The sequence below is a fragment of the Procambarus clarkii genome, chromosome 56 (assembly GCF_040958095.1).
Source record: "Procambarus clarkii isolate CNS0578487 chromosome 56, FALCON_Pclarkii_2.0, whole genome shotgun sequence".
NCBI classification, from domain to species: Eukaryota; Metazoa; Arthropoda; class Malacostraca; order Decapoda; family Cambaridae; genus Procambarus; species Procambarus clarkii.
In genome coordinates, this window is record NC_091205.1 from 899,626 (window position 1) to 920,358 (window position 20,733).

The following is a 20,733-nucleotide window of genomic DNA, read 5'->3' on the forward strand; positions in this document are numbered from 1 at the left end:
ATAGTAAAGAGGGAAACTGAGAATTTCAGATCATTGGATAAAATTCTAGAGAAAACCAGTGACTATGGATATAACTAGAAAACATGATCATAAGAATAATTAATGGGCTGTATTATTAAAGAAACAAACCTCAAACACCTACATTGGGGGGTTATTACTGGAGGTAAGTACGTCCAGGAATCAGTGTGGTTCGTTCACTAATTCAATTAATAATAATCTAATCCTATAAATAATGCTGAATATAATATCATTCACATAAAGAAGAACATGAATATGAGCATAATAATGAGTTACAGTAAATCACACATTAATATCAAACACTGAATAAATCAAATTGCAAGGAAATGGAAAAAAGAAATAAGCCTTAGCTTGAAGCAGATTCCTTTAGATAACCATAGTAGTCCTCTTAATTCTCCAGATTCGGTACACTGACGAGTGGTACGAGTTAACATGGAGGAGGCAGCCGGAGGAATTCTTCTCTCGGACTGCAAGATAAATAACTACCAGTAGCAATTGATTTAACTACTCAATTCATATTCAAAAATATTAATATCTACAGATGGAATTCTAATCACCTGTTATTAGGTGTTATCCCGCTGCGTAACGAACAATCACCCCGCTATTAACAGACCTGTAAATGATGCATCAAATAAAGGAATACTTAGCTGTGGGCACTGTATAAGTATTAAGATTGCCGTGATTTCGCATCCCAGGCTCCGGTGAACCTATCCTGGATAGTGATGCGTTTCAAGCTGGCTGTTCACGTGTCGTCAGGAACCAAGTCAAGGGGTCCCTTATTTAACACCAGCACTAGTTGAAGATATTATCTGCAAGGTCATTCACGCCTCACAGTGGCGGCTTTCATCTGTGGATGGATCACACCTGTCCTATTTGCTGGACAATGGCGTCTTTTATGAGTACGGTAAGCGCAGCTTTGCCTCCTTTCGGCTCTGCACGTGTCCGTGTACTGAGGGTGGTGGCGTCCCTCCAACCCACGCCGAGTAGACGTTCATAACACAAATTATTGTCACGAACATTAATATTTCTCGCATTCGCGCTTGAAACTTTAAAGACTGGACGGGTTTATTATTTAGAGGAACGACCTATTATTATTTAACTATTTAAGAATAGTAAATATATAAGGGAGAGGAATTAATGTCTCCCCATGGCATTCATTGATGACGTTAACTCTATCGCGAGGTAGACGCTATGATTCTAACGCTCTATTCGGCTTTTATTTAGAGGACAATTCGTCTGCAATCAGTTATCATACAGAATGCTTTAATTATGGAGAATCGTATTTAATTCTCACACAAATTGGATATAATGTGTTTACTGTAAGGAAATCTGACGCAATACTGGCATCAGGTGACGTGAGAATTCTAGCCTAATGCACAGATGAATTATTAGTACATGAGAATTCTACAAGTTGTTAATTTTACTTACTACAATATTTAGTATGGTTAGTAATAAGTAATAAGAATACAACAATGTTGTATTCGGTGTTGGAAATATCCATCATAACTCCGGGGGGAGGATCTTAGGGTCGCAGTGTACTGTGTTGTACTGACCTATCCCGAAGTGATATTAAGATTAATACATTAGTATGTTAGTACACACATAACGAACGTCCCGGATTCATCAAGGACTTACAAGAATTTGAGTCTTGCTATTTACATGTCAACTGAAACATGTTGTTTGTAGCCTACACAATATTTATAGAATTCAACTCTCCCAATTTAAACTAACAGAATCTACGGTGATGCGATATCCTGGGTCATAGTGACGTTGTTACGGCCCTCTCGGGACGCAACGGGGTTCTTACTCTGATGTTGTTAGAGGAAGTTATATCCGACCCCAAGCCAGTAGTGGCTTTCAAGGGATGTGATCCGTGACGCAAGTAACTTAAAGGGGGAAGGGAAAGAAAGTTAAGAACTTAAGATTATAATTTACCATCACCATATAAATAATATATAAAAGAGTGCACAGGGGGAGGGGTATTAACACTTATTTACAGGGGAAATACACTGTAGTCTTCTGCTGAAGACTCTGGACACAGGCTCTCGGTGCTAAATCCTCGGTGCTTTCTTCGTGGCCTCACAACGAATTCTCTGAGAAGTTGAGCCTACCCTGGCCACAGGTCAGCCAAAACACAGGTCCACTGGGGGCACCGCCGTGGAGGCCGTCAACCACACGTCCAGCAGGTCTGCTGGCAGGTTCCGGATCAGCAAGGCTGGTCAGGCTACTCCGCAAATGATATAAGGGTAACGCCCTAGACAGGAGCCTCGTGTGATAACACAAATCACTCTCCTGTCCTCAATACCCCAGTGGATAAACGTCTCCAGCAGTCGGTCCCGGGTAATCCTTCTACTGCCTCTCCACTGGCAAGGTAACACCACAGTGTTCTTCCGGGGGGACGACTTCACAACTGCTGCAGCAAAGTACAAGGTATGGAGACGGCTGCCTCGGGTAGACTGACTCCACTTCCATCACAGCAGTCCCAGGTCGGCTCTGTAAACTGACACGTCATCAATAACTGGGACACACTAAGGCCCCTCACTTACAGGCTCAGACACAAACGCCTGACGTATCCACTCCATAGATGGCGCTGTCGTCAGAGCACCACCTCACCAGAGGTCAGGAGCGGCTGTGTTGTGAGCTGCACAGGACTGGAAACTGGCCCTTGTAGCCAGTACACGTCGTCCGTTTGGAGGGAGTTTCGGGAGCTGATCCACAGATGGCGCGGTTGTCACTGCTCCGTGCTCGGACGCTGGATCCGGGTTCGTAACAGACGTGTAATGTTTTGTTACGTGATATCACATCGTAGCTTCATCATAGTTATCTCAGTGGGAAGTGAAGGAAATTACTCTTCTTCAGAGTGGTAATAGGCTTGCAGTTTCCCTTAGTGGAAACATGTATTAAATATTGAAACATTAAATGATTAAGTTATCGATAATCAGGAACACTCTAAAGCTCACAATAAACTCAACAACTAGGGTCGCAGTGACATGTAATGGTGCATTACGTAGCTGCTGAATCGTAGGTAAACTCAGAATAAGTTCCTAAGAACTGATAACACTATTGTATGATTATACAGTAAAGTGTTATTAGTCATTTAAGATCAAGGAGACTATGACACCACAGTAAGGTCACTGTCTAGGGTCGCTGTGACTTGTAACTATTGAGTTACTAGACAATAACATCACGCAGCATCACGATCACCTCAAATTCAAATGAGGAAGTTGAATTTAATGTGCACTGCCGTGCAGTAGTCATGCTGACTGATGGTACAACTAATTTGCTAACTAGCTAAAATAATAGAGAAGTAGAGAACTGAAAAGTTTATTCATTAAAATCAAGGAAAATTCTGAGTCGACAGTGAGATTAGTAGCCTAGTCATTCTGACTTATGAGCTAATTAAATGGCAGCTCATAGGCTTGACACTGTAAACTGGTTAGTACGAAATCACCTTTACATGAATTTGAGTTTATTAAATCAGTCTCTATAAGTATAGTCAACTGTAATTAATGGTGAGTACAGATTAGGCTAGTACTCAGTTGACACTACTAAAGTCCCTAAACCTACCTAATAAATGGTTTGAATTTCTAACCTACCGAAGTAAGGGACTAAGCTAATTGTGAGCAAAAATGTACTCGAATTAACATTGTGAGCAGTATTGAGCTCATTAACAAGTCGAGCTACATTGAACTCGTGATCATGGTGAGCTACAGTGAGCTCGTTAGCAGTGCTAACAGGGTGAGTTACAGTGAACTCGTCAACAGTGTTGACAGGGTGAGCTGCAGTAAGCTCGTTAGCAGTGCTAACAGGGTGAGTTACATTGAACTCTTGAACATGGTGAGCTGCAGTGAGCTCGTTAGCAGTGCTAACAGGGTGAGTTACAGTGAACTCGTCAACAGTGTTGACAGGGTGAGCTGCAGTGAGCTCGTTAGCAGTGCTAACAGGGTGAGTTACAGTGAACTCGTCAACAGTGTTGACAGGGTGAGCTACAGTGAGCTCGTTAGCAGTGCTAACAGGGTGAGTTACAGTGAACTCGTCAACAGTGTTGACAGGGTGAGCTGCAGTGAGCTCGTTAGCAGTGCTAACAGGGTGAGTTACAGTGAACTCGTCAACAGTGTTGACAGGGTGAGCTGCAGTGAGCTCGTTAGCAGTGCTAACAGGGTGAGTTACAGTGAACTCGTCAACAGTGTTGACAGGGTGAGCTACAGTGAGCTCGTTAGCAGTGCTAACAGGGTGAGTTACAGTGAACTCAAATTAACGAGGTGGAGTTTTGTCATTCAATTATCATGGCGAGCAATATTAAGCTCGTGCGCATGGTGAACAAGCACTCATATTATTACGTTAATTCTAGGGTGAGCTATGTTAAGCTCATGAAGCATGTTAATTAACAATGCTGATGTTTAACGATAATGCATTAAATTTAATGAGTTGTTAATTTTACTTACTACAATATTTAGTATGGTTAGTAATAAGTAATAAGAATACAACAATGTTGTATTCGGTGTTGGAAATATCCAACAGCTCCAGTGAGAGAACAGTTGCTATGTGAGGGAACAATACTCCAGTGAGAGAAAAGGTGCTCCAGTGAGAGAACAGTGCTCCAGTGAAAGAACGTGTGCTCTAGTGAGAGAACAGTGCTTCAGTGTTAGAACAGGTGCTCCAGAGAGAGAACAGTGCTCCAGTGATAGAACAGGTGCTCCAATGAGAGAACGGGTGCTCTAGTGAGAGAACGGGTGCTCCAGTGAGAGAACTGGTGCTCCAGTGAGAGAACGGGTGCTCCAGTGAGAGAACGGGTGCTCCAGTGAGAGAACGGGAGCTCCAGTGAAAGACCGTGTGCTCCAGTGCGAGAGCAATGCTCCAGTGAAAGAACAATGCTCCAGTGAGAGAACGGGTGCTCCATTGAGAGAACGGGTGCTCCAGTGAGAGAACGGGTGCTCCAGTGAGAGAACGGGTGCTCCAGTGAGAGAACGGGTGCTCCAGTGAGAGAACGGGTGCTCCAGTGAGAGAACGAGTGCTCCAGTGAGAGAACGGGTGCTCCATTGAGAGAACGGGTGCTCCATTGAGAGAACGGGTGCTCCAGTGAGAGAACGGGTGCTCCAGTGAGTGAACGGGTGCTCCAGTGAGAGAACGGGTGCTCCAGTGAGAGAACGAGTGCTCCAGTGAGAGAACGGGTGCTCCATTGAGAGAACGGGTGCTCCAGTGAGAGAACGGGTGCTCCAGTGAGAGAACGAGTGCTCCAGTGAGAGAACGGGTGCTCCAGTGAGAGAACGGGTGCTCCAGTGATGGAGAGAGTCTATCATTATTTGAATGATTTATTATTTTCGGGACCTGGGAGCTTGATGTTGGGTTCATGGAGGCCCTCTAAGACACCTGCTGGCTATTACTATGATTACAGTCCATAACAGCTTAGTATCTCCCGTGTACCTCTTTACCACTAGGTGAGCAGGTGCATCAGGTGTAAGGACACGTGCCCAAACGTCTTATCTTGCTTAGGAATCGAACCCAGGTTCTAGCTGATGTGAGGCGAGTGCGCTAATTACAGACTGACCTGGTGAATAAATGGATTATCACGGGAATAAATGGGTGATCACGTGAGTAAATGAGGGATCCAGTTAATGAATGAGTGATCTGGTGAATTATTGGAGGCGATGCAGTGTATGACTGGGTGAGTCAGTGAATGACTGGGTGGTCCAGTGAATGTTGGGTGACCCAGTAAATATATGGGGACTGCAGTGAATGACTGGGGGATCATATTTATGAATGTGTGATCCAATGTAGTGAATGGATGTATAAGAGTTTATATAAATACAGGAGAACTATTTAGTTAATGAATAATGTAAAGGAGTGAATCAGTGGATGAACGCACGAGAGAATGAATGCATGAATAACAAATTGATCGAAAAGAACATTTACGTGTGGTATAATCCCCTCGTTTCCTGGCCACTACGCGACTCGGTAACGATAAGAACCACCTGCCGGTCGTAACGACCGGATCACCGGGGGCCAAAATGTATGGTCGACATTTGCATATCCTACGAGGTCGAGCGAGTCTTTCATGTGAGTTGCTAGTTCGACTCGACCCGCGGCGGCTTCCTTGTCACTTGGGTCGTCTGGGACGGTATGTTCCGTCGGTATTGAGCAGACGGAGTCAAACTGAATGCATTTTAGGTTTATGGTTTGGGTGTTGAGAGTCCGCGATGTTTTGCTCTTTGTTCGTTAAGAAAACTTAACGAAGATATGCTAGTTTATCTGAAGGCTTATTAATGTAGCTAATTTAGTGAGTAGGTAAACATACGCTGAAAATAATCGTATATATCAGGATATCTATATTTTATATATCGTATATATATTTATTTTTTAGCATCTATATCTTAGCATCTATAACTTTAGCATCAATAATTTAGCGTTAAATGCAAAAAAAGGAATTACTACATTTTTGGTTAAAGAAGAGATATTTTCCGTACAAGAGGAAGGAAGAACCATTAACTACCCAGATGGGGTAATTACTTTAACCTTTTAAGCAGTAATTGAGAATGCTGAGGAGCCCAGTCGTAGGCCACAGAACTTGTCGTGGTTGATTAAGCGAGAAACGACAGTACAGAGACTCACATTCTAAAACCTTTCATTAATCAGTGTTTGCTTGTCTTCTGTTTCCGTCTGACTCAATTTTCAATCCTCTCTCTCTCTCTCTCTCTCTCTCTCTCTCTCTCTCTCTCTCTCTCTCTCTCTCTGTGCTGCTTAACAAGCAGCACAGAATATTGACTGCCCAGAGAGGTATAAGAGGAGTGTTGTTAATGCTTACGTCGACCGGGCTCTCAGTCACAGCTCAGAATGAATTTTTGAAACAAAATTGAGTGGTCAATTTTTACAGAAGATTTTTTACATTTTTACTCGTGAATTTAGAAACAAAATTATAGCAGTAAACTTTGTATTAAAATCAGTGTATATCATACACACACAGACACGTATATGAGTGGAGGTAAAGTGTGAGTTTTTGTAGTGTTTATTGTTGTTGTATGGAACATAAATCTGCTGGGGTGATGGAGCGACTTCTCCTCCTGCTAGGGTGATGGAGCGACCTGTCCTCCTGCTAGGGTGATGGAGCGACCTGTCCTCCTGCTAGGGTGATGGAGCGACCTGTCCTCCTGCTGGGGTGATGGAGCGACTTCTCCTTCTGCTAGGGTGATGGAGCGACCTGTCCTCCTGCTAGGGTGATGGAGCGACCTGTCCTCCTGCTAGGGTGATGGAGCGACCTGTCCTCCTGCTGGGGTGATGGAGCGACTTCTCCTCCTGCTAGGGTGATGGAGCGACCTGTCCTCCTGCTAGGGTGATGGAGCGACCTGTCCTCCTGCTAGGGTGATGGAGCGACCTGTCCTCCTGCTGGGGTGATGGAGCGACTTCTCCTTCTGCTAGGGTGATGGAGCGACCTGTCCTCCTGCTAGGGTGATGGAGCGACCTGTCCTCCTGCTGGGGTGATGGAGCGACCTGTCCTCCTACTGGGGTGATGGAGCGACCTGTCCTCCTACTGGGGTGATGGAGCGACCTGTCCTGCTGCTAGGGTGATGGAGCGACCTGTCCTCCTGCTAGGGTGATGGAGCGACCTGTCCTCCTGCTGGGGTGATGGAGCGACCTGTCCTACTGGGGTAATGGAGCGACCTGTCCTCCTACTGGGGTGATGGAGCGACCTGTCCTGCTGCTAGGGTGATGGAGCGACCTGTCATCCTGCTAGGGTGATGGAGCGACCTGTCTTCCTGCTGGGGTGATGGAGCGACTTCTCCTTCTGCTAGGATGATGGAGCGACCTGTCCTCCTGCTGGGGTGATGGAGCGACCTGTCATCCTGCTAGGGTGATGGAGCGACCTGTCATCCTACTGGGGTGATGGAGCGACCTGTCATCCTACTGGGGTGATGGAGCGACCTGTCCTGCTGCTAGGGTGATGGAGCGACCTGTCCTCCTGCTGGGGTGATGGAGCGACCTGTCATCCTGCTAGAAAGATGGAGCGACTGGTCCTTCTGCTAGGGTGATGGAGCGACCTGTCCTGCTGCTAGGATGATGGAGCGACCTGTCCTGCTGCTAGGGTGATGGAGCGACCTGTCCTGCTGCTAGGGTGATGGAGCGACCTGTCCTCCTGCTGGGGTGATGGAGCGACCTGTCATCCTGCTAGAAAGATGGAGCGACTGGTCCTTCTGCTAGGGTGATGGAGCGACCTGTCCTCCTGCTGGGGTGATGGAGCGACCTGTCCTCCTACTGGGGTGATGGAGCGACCTGTCCTGCTGCTAGGGTGATGGAGCGACCTGTCCTGCTGCTGGGGTGATGGAGCGACCTGTCCTGCTGCTAGGGTGATGGAGCGACCTGTCCTGCTGCTAGGATGATGGAGCGACCTGTCCTGCTGCTGGGGTGATGGAGCGACCTGTCCTGCTGCTAGGGTGATGGAGCGACCTGTCCTCCTGCTGGGGTGATGGAGCGACCTGTCCTGCTGCTAGGGTGATGGAGCGACCTGTCCTGCTGCTAGGATGATGGAGCGACCTGTCCTGCTGCTAGGGTGATGGAGCGACCTGTCCTGCTGCTAGGGTGATGGAGCGACCTGTCCTGCTGCTGGGGTGATGGAGCGACCTGTCCTGCTGCTAGGGTGATGGAGCGACCTGTCCTGCTGCTAGGATGATGGAGCGACCTGTCCTGCTGCTAGGGTGATGGAACGACCTGTCCTGCTGCTAGGGTGATGGAGCGACCTGTCCTGCTGCTAGGGTGATGGAGCGACCTGTTCTGCTGCTGGGGTGATGGAGCGACCTGTCCTGCTGCTAGGATGATGGAGCGACCTGTCCTGCTGCTAGGGTGATGGAGCGACCTGTCCTGCTGCTTGGGTGATGGAGCGACCTGTCCTGCTGCTAGGGTGATGGAGCGACCTGTCCTGCTGGTAGGGTGATGGAGCGACCTGTCCTGCTGCTAGGGTGATGGAGCGACCTGTCCTGCTGCTAGGGTGATGGAGCGACCTGTCCTACTGCTAGGATGATGGAGCGACCTGTCCTGCTGCTAGGGTGATGGAGCGACCTGTCCTGCTGCTAGGGTGATGGAGCGACCTGTCCTGCTGCTAGGGTGATGGAGCGACCAGTCCTCCTACAAACAACATCACTTTTCCCTCGTAATATTTCACAAATCTTATTAATTATAAAGTTATCTAATTTATATAATCCTGAACTTACATTAATTTAATCTAAATCACTACTTTTTATATTTTTGATTCTGCAATTATCTGTAGATACATGTTCTCGTGCAGAGAGCCAAGTGGCTCAGAGCTCTTACAGGTGCCACGTGCTAGTTTTCACCTACACCGTCGAGGAACGCGTCTTCAGTAGTAGTCTAGAACCAAGTATATTCTGCCGTTATGTCGATGACATATTCGTTAGAGTAAAAGGCCCAGAAGAACTAATTGGTCTAGAAGTAATTGGTAAATACAAGTATTTACTGTATATAGGACCAATATCACTGTGAAAGATGTTGCATTTGCTGCATACTGGTTTGATGGAGAAACAAATTCCATCCAATTCACACAATATGCAAACAAAATCGAGAATTTGTATTTTTTTGTAAATAATCGTGGCGAAGGAATCCAAGGCTCTCTTTAGATAACTCTCCATTGAAAATATCCTAAATCGATACAAATGCGTTGGTAAGCGAGGTGGTTGGCCGCCTTAACGAGACGGTCGCTACAACCATGGAATAATCAGCAAGTTTTACGGCCGCTCCACCTATGTGTCAGCCCCGGTAGTGTGGCACCTCTGAGGTATGGTGCCATCTGAGGTGACGGATGGGGGAGGTGTCAGGGGGAAGGTGTCAGACGGAAGGTGTCAGAGGGAAAGTGTCAGTGGGAAGGTGTTAAAGGGAAGGTGTCAGAGAGAGAGTGTCAGTGGGAAGGTGTTAGAGGGAAGGTGTCAGAGGGAAGGTGTTAGAGGGAAAGGTCAGTGGGGAGGTGTCAGAGGGAAGATGTCAGAGGATAGGTGTCAGAGGGAAGGTGTCAGGGCGAAGGTGTCAGGAAGAAGGTGTCAGGGAAAAGATGTCAGAGGAAAGGTGTCAGAGGGAAGATTTCAGAGGATAGGTGTCAGCTTGAAGGTGTCAGTGGGAAGGTGCCAGAGGAAGGTGTCAGAGGGAAGGTGTCAGAGGAAAGGTATCATAGGGAGGGTGTCAGGTGGAAGGTGTCAGAGGAAGGTGTCAGAGGGAAGGTGTCAAAGAGAAGGTGTCAGGGGAAAGGTGTCAGAGGGAAGGTGTCAGAGGGAAGGTGTCAGAGGGAAGGTGTCAGAGGGAAGGTGTCAGAGGGAAGGTGTCAGAGGGAAGGTGTCAGAGGGAAGGTGTTAGAGGGAAGGTGTCAGAGGGAAGGTGTTTAAGGGAAGGTGATTAAGGGAAGGTGTCAGAGGGAAGGTGTCAGAGTGAAGGTGTTTAAGGGAAGGTGTCAGAGGGAAGGTGTCAGAGGGAAGGTGTCAGAGGGAAGGTGTTTAAGGGAAGGTGTCAGAGGGAAGGTTTCAGAGGGAAGGTGTTTAAGGGAAGGTGTTTAAGGGAAGGTGTTAGAGGGAAGGTGTCAGAAAGAAGGTGTTTAAGGGAAGGTGTCAGAGGGAAGGTGTCAGGGGGAAGGTGTCAGAGGGAAGGTGTTTAAGGGAAGGTGTTTAAGGGAAGGTGTTTAAGGGAAGGTGTCAGAGGGAAGGTGTTTAAGGGAAGGTGTTAGAGGGAAGGTGTCAGGGGGAAGGTGTTAGAGGGAAGGTGTTAGATGGAAGGTGTCAGGGGGAAGGTGTCAGAGGGAAGGTGTCAGGGGGAAGGTGTTTAAGGGAAGGTGTTTAAGGGAAGGTGTTTAAGGGAAGGTGTTAGAGGGAAGGTGTCAGGGGGAAGGTGTTAGAGGGAAGGTGTTAGAGGGAAGGTGTCAGGGGGAAGGTGTCAGAGGGAAGGTGTTTAAGGGAAGGTGTTTAAGGGAAGATGTTTAAGGGAAGGTGTTAGAGGGAAGGTGTTAGAGGGAAGGTGTCAGAGGGAAGGTGTTTAAGGGAAGGTGTTTAAGGGAAGGTGTTTAAGGGAAGGTGTTAGAGGGAAGGTGTCAGAGGGAAGGTGTTTAAGGTAAGGTGTTAGAGGGAAGGTGTTTAAGGGAAGGTGTTTAAGGGAAGGTGTTAGAGGGAAGGTGTCAGAGGGAAGGTGTTAGAGGGAAGGTGTTAGAGGGAAGGTGTCACGGGGAAGGTGTCAGGGGGAAGGTGTTAGAGGGAAGGTGTCAGGGGGAAGGTGTTAGAGGGAAGGTGTCAGGGGGAAGGTGTCAGGGGGAAGGTGTTAGAGGGAAGGTGTCAGGGGGAAGGTATTAAAGGGAAGGTGTTTAAGGGAAGGTGTTAGAGGGAAGGTGTTAGAGGGAAGGTGTCAGGGGGAAGGTGTCAGAGGGAAGGTGTCAGGGGGAAGGTGTTAGAGGGAAGGTGTCAGGGGGAAGGTGTCAGAGGGAAGGTGTCAGGGGGAAGGTGTCAGAGGGAAGGTGTCAGAGGGAAGGTGCCAGAGGGAAGGTGTCAGAGGGAAGATGTTAGAGGGAAGGTGTCAGAGGGAAGGTGCCAGAGGGAAGGTGTCAGAGGGAAGGTGTGAGAGGAAGGTGTTTAAGGGAAGGTGTCAGAGGAAGGTGTTAGAGGGACGGTGTCAGAGGGAAGGTGTCAGAGGGAAGGTGTCAGAGGGAAGGTGCCAGAGGGAAGGTGTCAGCGGGAAGGTGTTAGAGGGAAGGTGTCAGAGGGAAGGTGTTAGAGGGAAGGTGTCAGAGGAAAGGTGTCAGAGCGAAGGTGCCAGAGGGAAGGTGTCAGCGGGAAGGTGCCAGAGGGAAGGTGTCAGCGGGAAGGTGTTAGAGGGAAGGTGTCAGAGGAAAGGTGTCAGAGCGAAGGTGTAAAGGAAGGTGTCAGAGCCCCACACAGGGAGAGTCAGTAAGCCCCCTGCCTCATCTCCCCACAAAGTCCCCCACACAGGGAGAGTCAGTAAGCCCCCTTGCCTCATCACCCCACAAAGTCCCCCACACAGGGAGAGTCAGTAAGCCCCCTGCCTCATCTCCCCACAAAGTCCCCCACACAGGGAGAGTCAGTAAGCCCCCTGCCTCATCACCGCACAAAGTCCCCCCACACAGGGAGAGTCAGTAAGCCCCCTCACCCCACAAAGTCCCCCACACAGGGAGAGTCAGTAAGCCCCCTGCCTCATCACCCCACAAAGTCCCCCACACAGGGAGAGTCAGTAAGCCCCCTGCCTCATCTCCCCACAAAGTCCCCCACACAGGGAGAGTCAGTAAGCCCCCTGCCTCATCACCCCACAAAGTCCCCCACACAGGGAGAGTCAGTAAGCCCCCTGCCTCATCACCCCACAAAGTCCCCCACACAGGGAGAGTCAGTAAGCCCCCTGCCTCATCTCCCCACACAGGAAGAGTCAGTAAGCCTCCTGCTTCATCACCCCACAAAGTCCCCCACACAGGGAGAGTCAGTAAGCCCCCTGCCTCATCACCCCACAAAGTCCCCCACACAGGGAGAGTCAGTAAGCCCCCTGCCTAATCTCCCCACAAAGTCCCCCACACAGGGAGAGTCAGTAAGCCCCCTGCCTCATCACCCCACAAAGTCCCCCACACAGGGAGAGTCAGTAAGCCCCCTGCCTCATCACCCCACAAAGTCCCCCACACTGGGAGAGTCAGTAAGCCCCCTGCCTCATCTCCCCACACAGGAAGAGTCAGTAAGCCTCCTGCCTCATCACCCCACAAAGTCCCCCACACAGAAAGAGTCAGTAAGCCTCCTGCCTCATCACCCCTCGTCCACTAAGCTGACTCTCACCACAGGGATCACCGCAACAACTCTCCTTCCTCTCTCTCTTCCTTCACCATTCTCCTCCCCTCGTGTCCTACACAAACATGTATATATAGTTTGCAGATGGTGAAAATTATTGTGCTCCTAATGATCATACAACTGTCTCTAAACGTGTGTTTGTGCAATGGTATTATTTAGCGTGGGTTTAATGTTCATTCTACCATGTTTCAGAATCTTTTCATATAAAATAGACGATATTCAGGATGTGTGAATATCGTCATGGCGTGATTAGATTCAGGAAGCAGTTACGCAAGCACTTACGAACCTTTACATCTTTTCTCAATCTTTAGCGGCTTTGTTCATTAAACAGTTAATGAGCTCCGAAGCACGAGGAGGCGGTTTATAACAATAACAACATTTGATTGGGAAGTTTTCATGCCAGGCTGGAGAGTGATTGTGGGCGAGTCGCAAGGGGCACCTAGTGAGACTGTGTATAGGTTGGCCCATGGCTAGGGTAGACTCGTTGGTGTTTCCCAGTACTGGTTGAGGACGGTACTGTGTGTTGAGGAGACACGGAAGCTGGCAAGACTTCATCGCATGAGCATCGAGGAGCACTTAGTGTCCTATGAGAGTGACGCTTGTGTATATATTAGTGTAGTAATACTTCCTTTATGATTATATTTGAGGTGATAGGAAAGTGATTATATGTGAATATATTAATAATTGATGAAGTGTCGTCTTCCTTGCATCTCCCCCATTGTGTTTTTCTTGCATTACCAAGCTCACTCCTTGAAAGCCACTACTAACTTGGGGTCGGATACCAGAACTTTGGTTCCTCCAGCAAAGAACCCGGTTGCGACCAATTGTGGCCATAACAGCCACCCTACGCTGCAGTTGCAGAATCCTGCAGTGACGGGGCGCCGTTAGTGGGAGAAATATTACGAAGATACGTGAAGACTCAGCCGTCACGTGCGTCACCCAGCAGACGCAACTGGACTGTACAATGTGATCGCGAATCATCGGCTTCACCGAGAGCGATCCGTCGTTTTATTGCTCAGTAACTGTGAGAAATAAGAACCAGGACGCGATTCTGTGTGTTTGAGTGAAGATCATGTGTAAATCTTCATTATTGTGGGAAGCATGGACTCTAATTTTCCCGTCCACGCCATTGTTCTCCCTGGGTGCCTCTCACACGGCCCCCCTTATTTATATACATATATTCCAGCGTGCATTCATCCAGTCTTCAGCAAATATCAAGCTTGTGCATAAACCGGTGTTTATGGTGAGGGCGCATCCTCCCAGTTATTGGTGGGGGTGGGGGGGGGGGGGAATTAAACCACTCTCCACTAAGTGTCGCCCGCGGCCATCTCACCGGCCGCCCAGGCCAGGGCAGGGCTCATGCCTCGCCTCACGTCTGCCATACCTCGTGCCCATCCTCGCCACCTCTGAGCGCAGTGTTCCAACCCAACCTCCACACCACTCCGTCGCCCGAGTGTTTACTTCAATCAACAGCTGGGAAGTGGGTGTGGGTGTATGCTTGTGAGAGTGTCATAACGGTATATAAACGTGAGTACTCAAATATTATTTATCAGTATCTTCTGTATGTGCAATTCCTTGAGTTGAATTTATTTCAGCCGTCCGGTGTTCGTTGTCACTAGTTTCCTTACGGGACCGAGTTCGATTTCCCGAGGAAGCACGATAGGTAAAGACCCACTACAGCTGTTCTGTGTGACCACTGTAGCTGGACTTGATTGTCCTAGGAAGTGTGATTGTCCTCTTACACATTCAGTTTTACACATTTAGTTGTCTCTGTGACGTGTGTATTTTACTGTGTTTTCTTGTGTTTAGTGTAGTTTCAATATTACACCATCACTGTATGTTAACCAATTTCCATGCCGTTCTTTCTGTTCTTCCAGGGGCCATGCTGTAAGTACAAATAAGAGTATATTACATTGTTGACACGTGCGTGTCAATGTGTTGTGTTATTATTGTTTTATTGACACGAGAGTGTGTCAGTGTGTTGTGTTGGTTATTACTATTTTAAGTGGTCTCTGTGACCCGGTGTACTTTGGTTTAGTGTAATTATTGTGGGTCTCTGTGACCCGTATTACTTGTGTTCAGTATCTCGAGACGTCAGTATATCGTGTGTTCAGTATCTCGAGACGTCAGTATACTTTGTGTTCAGTATCTCGAGACGTCAGTATACTTTGTGTTTAGTATCTCGAGACGTCAGTATACTTTGTGTTTAGTATCTCGAGACGTCAGTATACTTTGTGTTCAGTATCTCGAGACGTCAGTGTACTTTGTGTTTAGTATCTCGAGACGTCAGTATACTTTGTGTTTAGTATCTCGAGACGTCAGTATACTTGTGTTCAATCATTCTTGAGTTGCCATGGTAACTCCGTGTTCATTGATTCGTTAGATGTCAGTATACTTGTGTTCAATTATCTTTGAGATATCAGTGTAACTCAGTGTTCAGTATACATTGATACCAGATCTTACATCTGGTGTCCGTCAGTACATTTGTGTTCATAATTCTGGATAGTCAGTGTATCTAGTGTTCTTTGTTCTTGAGACATCAGTGTATTAATTTAACGTGATCGATTATCAATTGATTTGGTAATCGATCAAATAAACGCGTGATTAGTAATCGTATTGACTGATCAATGTTGGTTAAGCGGTCTCAGTGACACCGATCTATAACGTAAATTCTTCGTGAATTAAGTGAGCTGTCAAGCTTTGACAGCTCCTTGAACGATTACTCAGGGATTGTTAATCACCCGTAAGCCATTGTTGATTTCAGTGACATTGTTTTGATTGCATGTCTTGGTGACATAATAACGTAATTATATATGCTGAGTAAAGTAACGTAATCAATTGAGTATTGCACGGAAGACTCGTCTCAGTGACAGGTCTGTCAGTTGTTGTTGTTCAGTCATCAATCACCCCACGCTGGTCATGGATCTCACATCTGGCACCAACGTGGGGCCGTTGTCCTCTCATTGTATATTATTGCTACTTGCCACAGTCTCGTCAAGCTGCCACTGCGTCTGGAGTGGTTGCCCACTATTGTTAAGAGTAGACAGGGTCAGCGATACCGCGAGCGATCCGAACCGGAAGCAGTTATTCCGGCTAGCCTAGCCTTGTCAAGCACCACGACAGATATTAACGTAACGTCAGATTATTCCATGTATCGTTAGCATTAAGTTTTTATGAATATACTAACTGTTAAATACAAGTGTCTTTACGTTCACACCTTCAGAACCCTTGTATCCAGTATTGACTTTGCCATTATTTCTGTTATTAACGTGATCCCCTTTTTATGTTGCCTGGATTACTTGGATTTGAACTGCGTTCATGGCCATACATATCAAATAAATTCTATTTGGTGTGAGAATCATTTGAGCAACTCTGATGACCTCCCTCTGAGGCCCCAGACGCTCTACGACCCAATGGATAAATAGTGCCAAGGATTTGGAATCCTGCAGCTGCTCTATGCATCTCTGGTCAGTCATTAAAGTATAATCTGCCCTCAACATTTGTTTTATGCTAGTTCAATCCTTTCCTAACTGAGGTTTCTTGTAACCTATTCACCTCTAAAAAGGATAATCTCACAATGTACTCTCGGCTGGGTTGAGGTTAGTGTCACGGTTATGCAAAATTTGTTACGGGATGTCAGTCTTAAGGGTGTTTACGGCTTCGCTGAGATCGAAGCAGTATTTTAATTCCATGTTGTCATTTGGGAATGTTCCATCTTCCTGAGCCAAGAATCTAATACTAGTGGTCACTTTCCCACTCATTTTGCACGGAAAGAAATATTTTGGGTTTAATTTTTCACAAATGGATTTGTTATATTTTTCCCTCTCTCTTTTGGGGTGTGTATATGATGCATTTAATATTTTAAGGGCTGTGTCTGTTTCTCTTGTTAGGTAGCTTATAGCTCCCAATCCCCGAGAGTTCGAGTCCTCGGAGATGGGTCGGTGCTAGACTAGCGCTATAATTTGCGTTCCTTGCCTATTTGAGGAGAGTGCGGTTCAGGTCCCTTGCTACACTTCCTATTTCCTATTTCATTACTGGTATTTGGCTAAAGCATGTTTCCTGTACATTTATGCACCGCAAAACACCCGACGGAGCTACAACGTTGCTACAGCATTCGAACGAAGTCTTAACACCAAACAAGTTGTAACAACGTTCTAAAACGTCATTAAAACGTTATAACAAAATGTAACAATCATATGACAAGTTGTAACAAGGGAAACATAGGGACCGAAACATTGTGTGTTTGCTTGGATATGCTTGTCACCCCCAGGCACAATTTTGGTCTATGTAACTTATATTCTCTAGACATTACTTGTGTAAGGTCTATGGTTCCATGCTTACCAATAGACCTTGTGTAAGGTCTATTGGTTCCATGCTAACCAATAGACCTTGTGTAAGTTCTATTGGTTCCATGCTAACCAATAGACCTTTTGTAAGGTCTATTGGTTCCATGATAACCAATAGACCTTGTGTAAGTTCTATTGGTTCCATGCTAACCAATAGACCTTTTGTAAGGTCTATTGGTTCCATGCTAACCAATAGACCTTGTGTAAGTTCTATTGGTTCCATGCTAACCAATAGACCTTTTGTAAGGTCTATTGGTTCCATGCTAACCAATAGACCTTGTGTAAGGTCTATTGGTTCCATGCTAACCAATAGACCTTTTGTAAGGTCTATTGGTTCCATGCTAACTAATAGACCTTGTGTAAGTTCTATTGGTTCCATGCTAACCAATAGACCTTTTGTAAGGTCTATTGGTTCCATGCTAACCAATAGACCTTTTGTAAGGTCTATTGGTTCCATGCTAACCAATAGACCTTGTGTAAGGTCTATTGGTTCCATGCTAACCAATAGACCTTGTGTAAGGTCTATTGGTTCCATGCTACTCTGTTATTAAATACTGACTTTACTAAATTGCAATTAAATGAGTTGCACATGTGTAGTTTGTTTACATGTATGAAATTCGAATAGACTGTGATCTGAATAACATGAATTTGTAATAATTATTTAATTTGTTGTCTGAAGAGTAAATTTGTTAGCCTTAATAAGTCGTTGTTATAAGAGTTGCATTTATGGTATATTTCCACCTGTGATTCTCACTATTTGAGCATCGTTTCCATAGTCATATTATGGTATATTTCCACCTGTGATTCTCACTGTTTGAGCATTGTTTCCATAGTCATCATTTTTGGTGTCATAAATTATTATCGCGAAGGAGAAATATTTTCCGAGGTGAGTTAGTGAGCTTCTGAAAGCAGTGTTTGATTTACATCAATTGGTCTCTGATTTACATCAATTGGTCTCTGATTTACATCAATTGGTCTCTGATTTATATAAATTGGTCTCCAATTTACATTAATCGGTCTCTCATTTTTATCAATTGGTCTCTGATTTACATCAATTACTCTTTGATTTACATCAACTGGTCTCTGATTTACATCAATTGGTTTCTGATTTACATCAATTGGTCTCTGATTTACATCAATTTGTCTTTGATTTATATCAATTAGTTTCTAATTTAGATCAATGGGTCTCTTATTTACATAAACTGGTCTCTCATTTGCATCAAAACCTCTAATTTACATCAATTGGTCTCTGATTTAAATCAATTGATCTTTGATTAAGATCAACTGGTCTCTCTTCAACAATGACTCTCTAATTTACATCAATTGGTTTCTCATTTACATCAACTGGTCTCTGATTTACATCAATTGCTCTCTGATTTATATCAATTGGTCTCTGATTTATATCAATTGGTTTCAGATTTACATCAACCGGTCTCTGATTTACATCAATTGGTCTCCAATTTACATTAATCGGTCTCTCATTTTTATCAATTGGTCTCTGATTTACATTAATTAGTCTTTGATTTACATCAATTGGTCTCTGATTTACATCAATTGGTATCTGATGTACATCAATTTGTCTTTGATTTACATCAATTAGTTTCAAAATTAGATGAATTGGTCTCTTATTTACATCAACTGGTCTCTGATTTTCATAAATTGCTTTCTTATTTACATCAATATGTCTCATATTTCCATCAATTGGTCACTCATTTTCATCAATTGGTCTCTGATTTACATCAATTGGTCTCTGATTTATATAAATTGGTCTCCAATTTACATTAATCGGTCTCTCATTTTTATCAATTGGTCTCTGATTTACATCAATTACTCTTTGATTTACATCAACTGGTCTTTGATTTACATCAATTGGTTTCTGATTTACATCAATTGGTCTCTGATTTACATCAATTTGTCTTTGATTTATATCAATTAGTTTCTAATTTAGATCAATGGGTCTCTTATTTACATAAACTGGTCTCTCATTTGCATCAAAACCTCTAATTTACATCAATTGGTCTCTGATTTAAATCAATTGATCTTTGATTAAGATCAACTGGTCTCTCTTCAACAATGACTCTAATTTACATCAATTGGTTTCTCATTTACATCAACTGGTCTCTGATTTACATCAATTGCTCTCTGATTTATATCAATTGGTCTCTGATTTATATCAATTGGTTTCAGATTTACATCAACCGGTCTCTGATTTACATCAATTGGTCTCCAATTTACATTAATCGGTCTCTCATTTTTATCAATTGGTCTCTGATTTACATTAATTAGTCTTTGATTTACATCAATTGGTCTCTGATTTACATCAATTGGTATCTGATGTACATCAATTTGTCTTTGATTTACATCAATTAGTTTCAAAATTAGATGAATTGGTCTCTTATTTACATCAACTGGTCTCTGATTTTCATAAATTGCTTTCTTATTTACATCAATATGTCTCATATTTCCATCAATTGGTCACTCATTTTCATCAATTGGTCTCTGATTTACATCAATTGGTCTCTGATTTATATAAATTGGTCTCCAATTTACATTAATCGGTCTCTCATTTTTATCAATTGGTCTCTGATTTACATCAATTACTCTTTGATTTACATCAACTGGTCTTTGATTTACATCAATTGGTTTCTGATTTACATCAATTGGTCTCTGATTTACATCAATTTGTCTTTGATTTATATCAATTAGTTTCTAATTTAGATCAATGGGTCTCTTATTTACATAAACTGGTCTCTCATTTGCATCAAAACCTCTAATTTACATCAATTGGTCTCTGATTTAAATCAATTGATCTTTGATTAAGATCAACTGGTCTCTCTTCAACAATGACTCTCTAATTTACATCAATTGGTTTCTCATTTACATCAACTGGTCTCTGATTTACATCAATTGCTCTCTGATTTATATCAATTGGTCTCTGATTTATATCAATTGGTTTCAGATTTACATCAACCGGTCTCTGATTTACATCAATTGGTCTCCAATTTACATTAATCGGTCTCTCATTTTTATCAATTGGTCTCTGATTTACATTAATTAGTCTTTGATTTACATCAATTGGTCTCTGATTTACATCAATTGGTCTCTGATGTACATCAATTTGTCTTTGATTTACATCAATTAGTTTCTAATTTAGATGAATTGGTCTCTTATTTACATCAACTTGTCTCTGATTTTTATAAATTGCTTTCTTATTTACATCAATATGTCTCATATTTCCATCAATTGGTCACTCATTTTCATCAATTGGTCTCTGATATACATCAATTGGTCACTGATTTACTTCAATTGCTCTCTGATTTACATCAACTTGTCTCTCATTTTCATCAATGGCTCCCTGATTTACATCAATTGGTCTCTGATTTACATCAATTGGTCTCTAATTTGCATTAATAGTGTCTGATTTACATCAATTGGTCTCTGATTTACATCAATTGGTCTCTTATTTGCATCAACTGGTGTCTCATTTTCGTCAATTGCTTTCTTATTTACATCAATATGTCTCAGATTTACATCAATTGGTCACTCATTTT

General features: G+C 44.4%; 1 protein-coding gene across 1 annotated transcript; it reads right to left on the minus strand.

The window, feature by feature from the left end:
• Window positions 1-18,073: 18,073 nt before the first annotated feature.
• Window positions 18,074-18,872, minus strand: LOC138353042 (defective chorion protein, FC106 isoform-like). The gene is made up of 2 exons (XM_069305679.1): window positions 18,501-18,872; window positions 18,074-18,349 (listed from the first exon to the last, which is right to left on the minus strand). Exons 1-2 carry the CDS (start codon window positions 18,870-18,872, stop codon window positions 18,074-18,076), a joined length of 648 nt encoding a protein of 215 aa, XP_069161780.1.
• Between the last annotated feature and the right edge of the window lie 1,861 nt (window positions 18,873-20,733).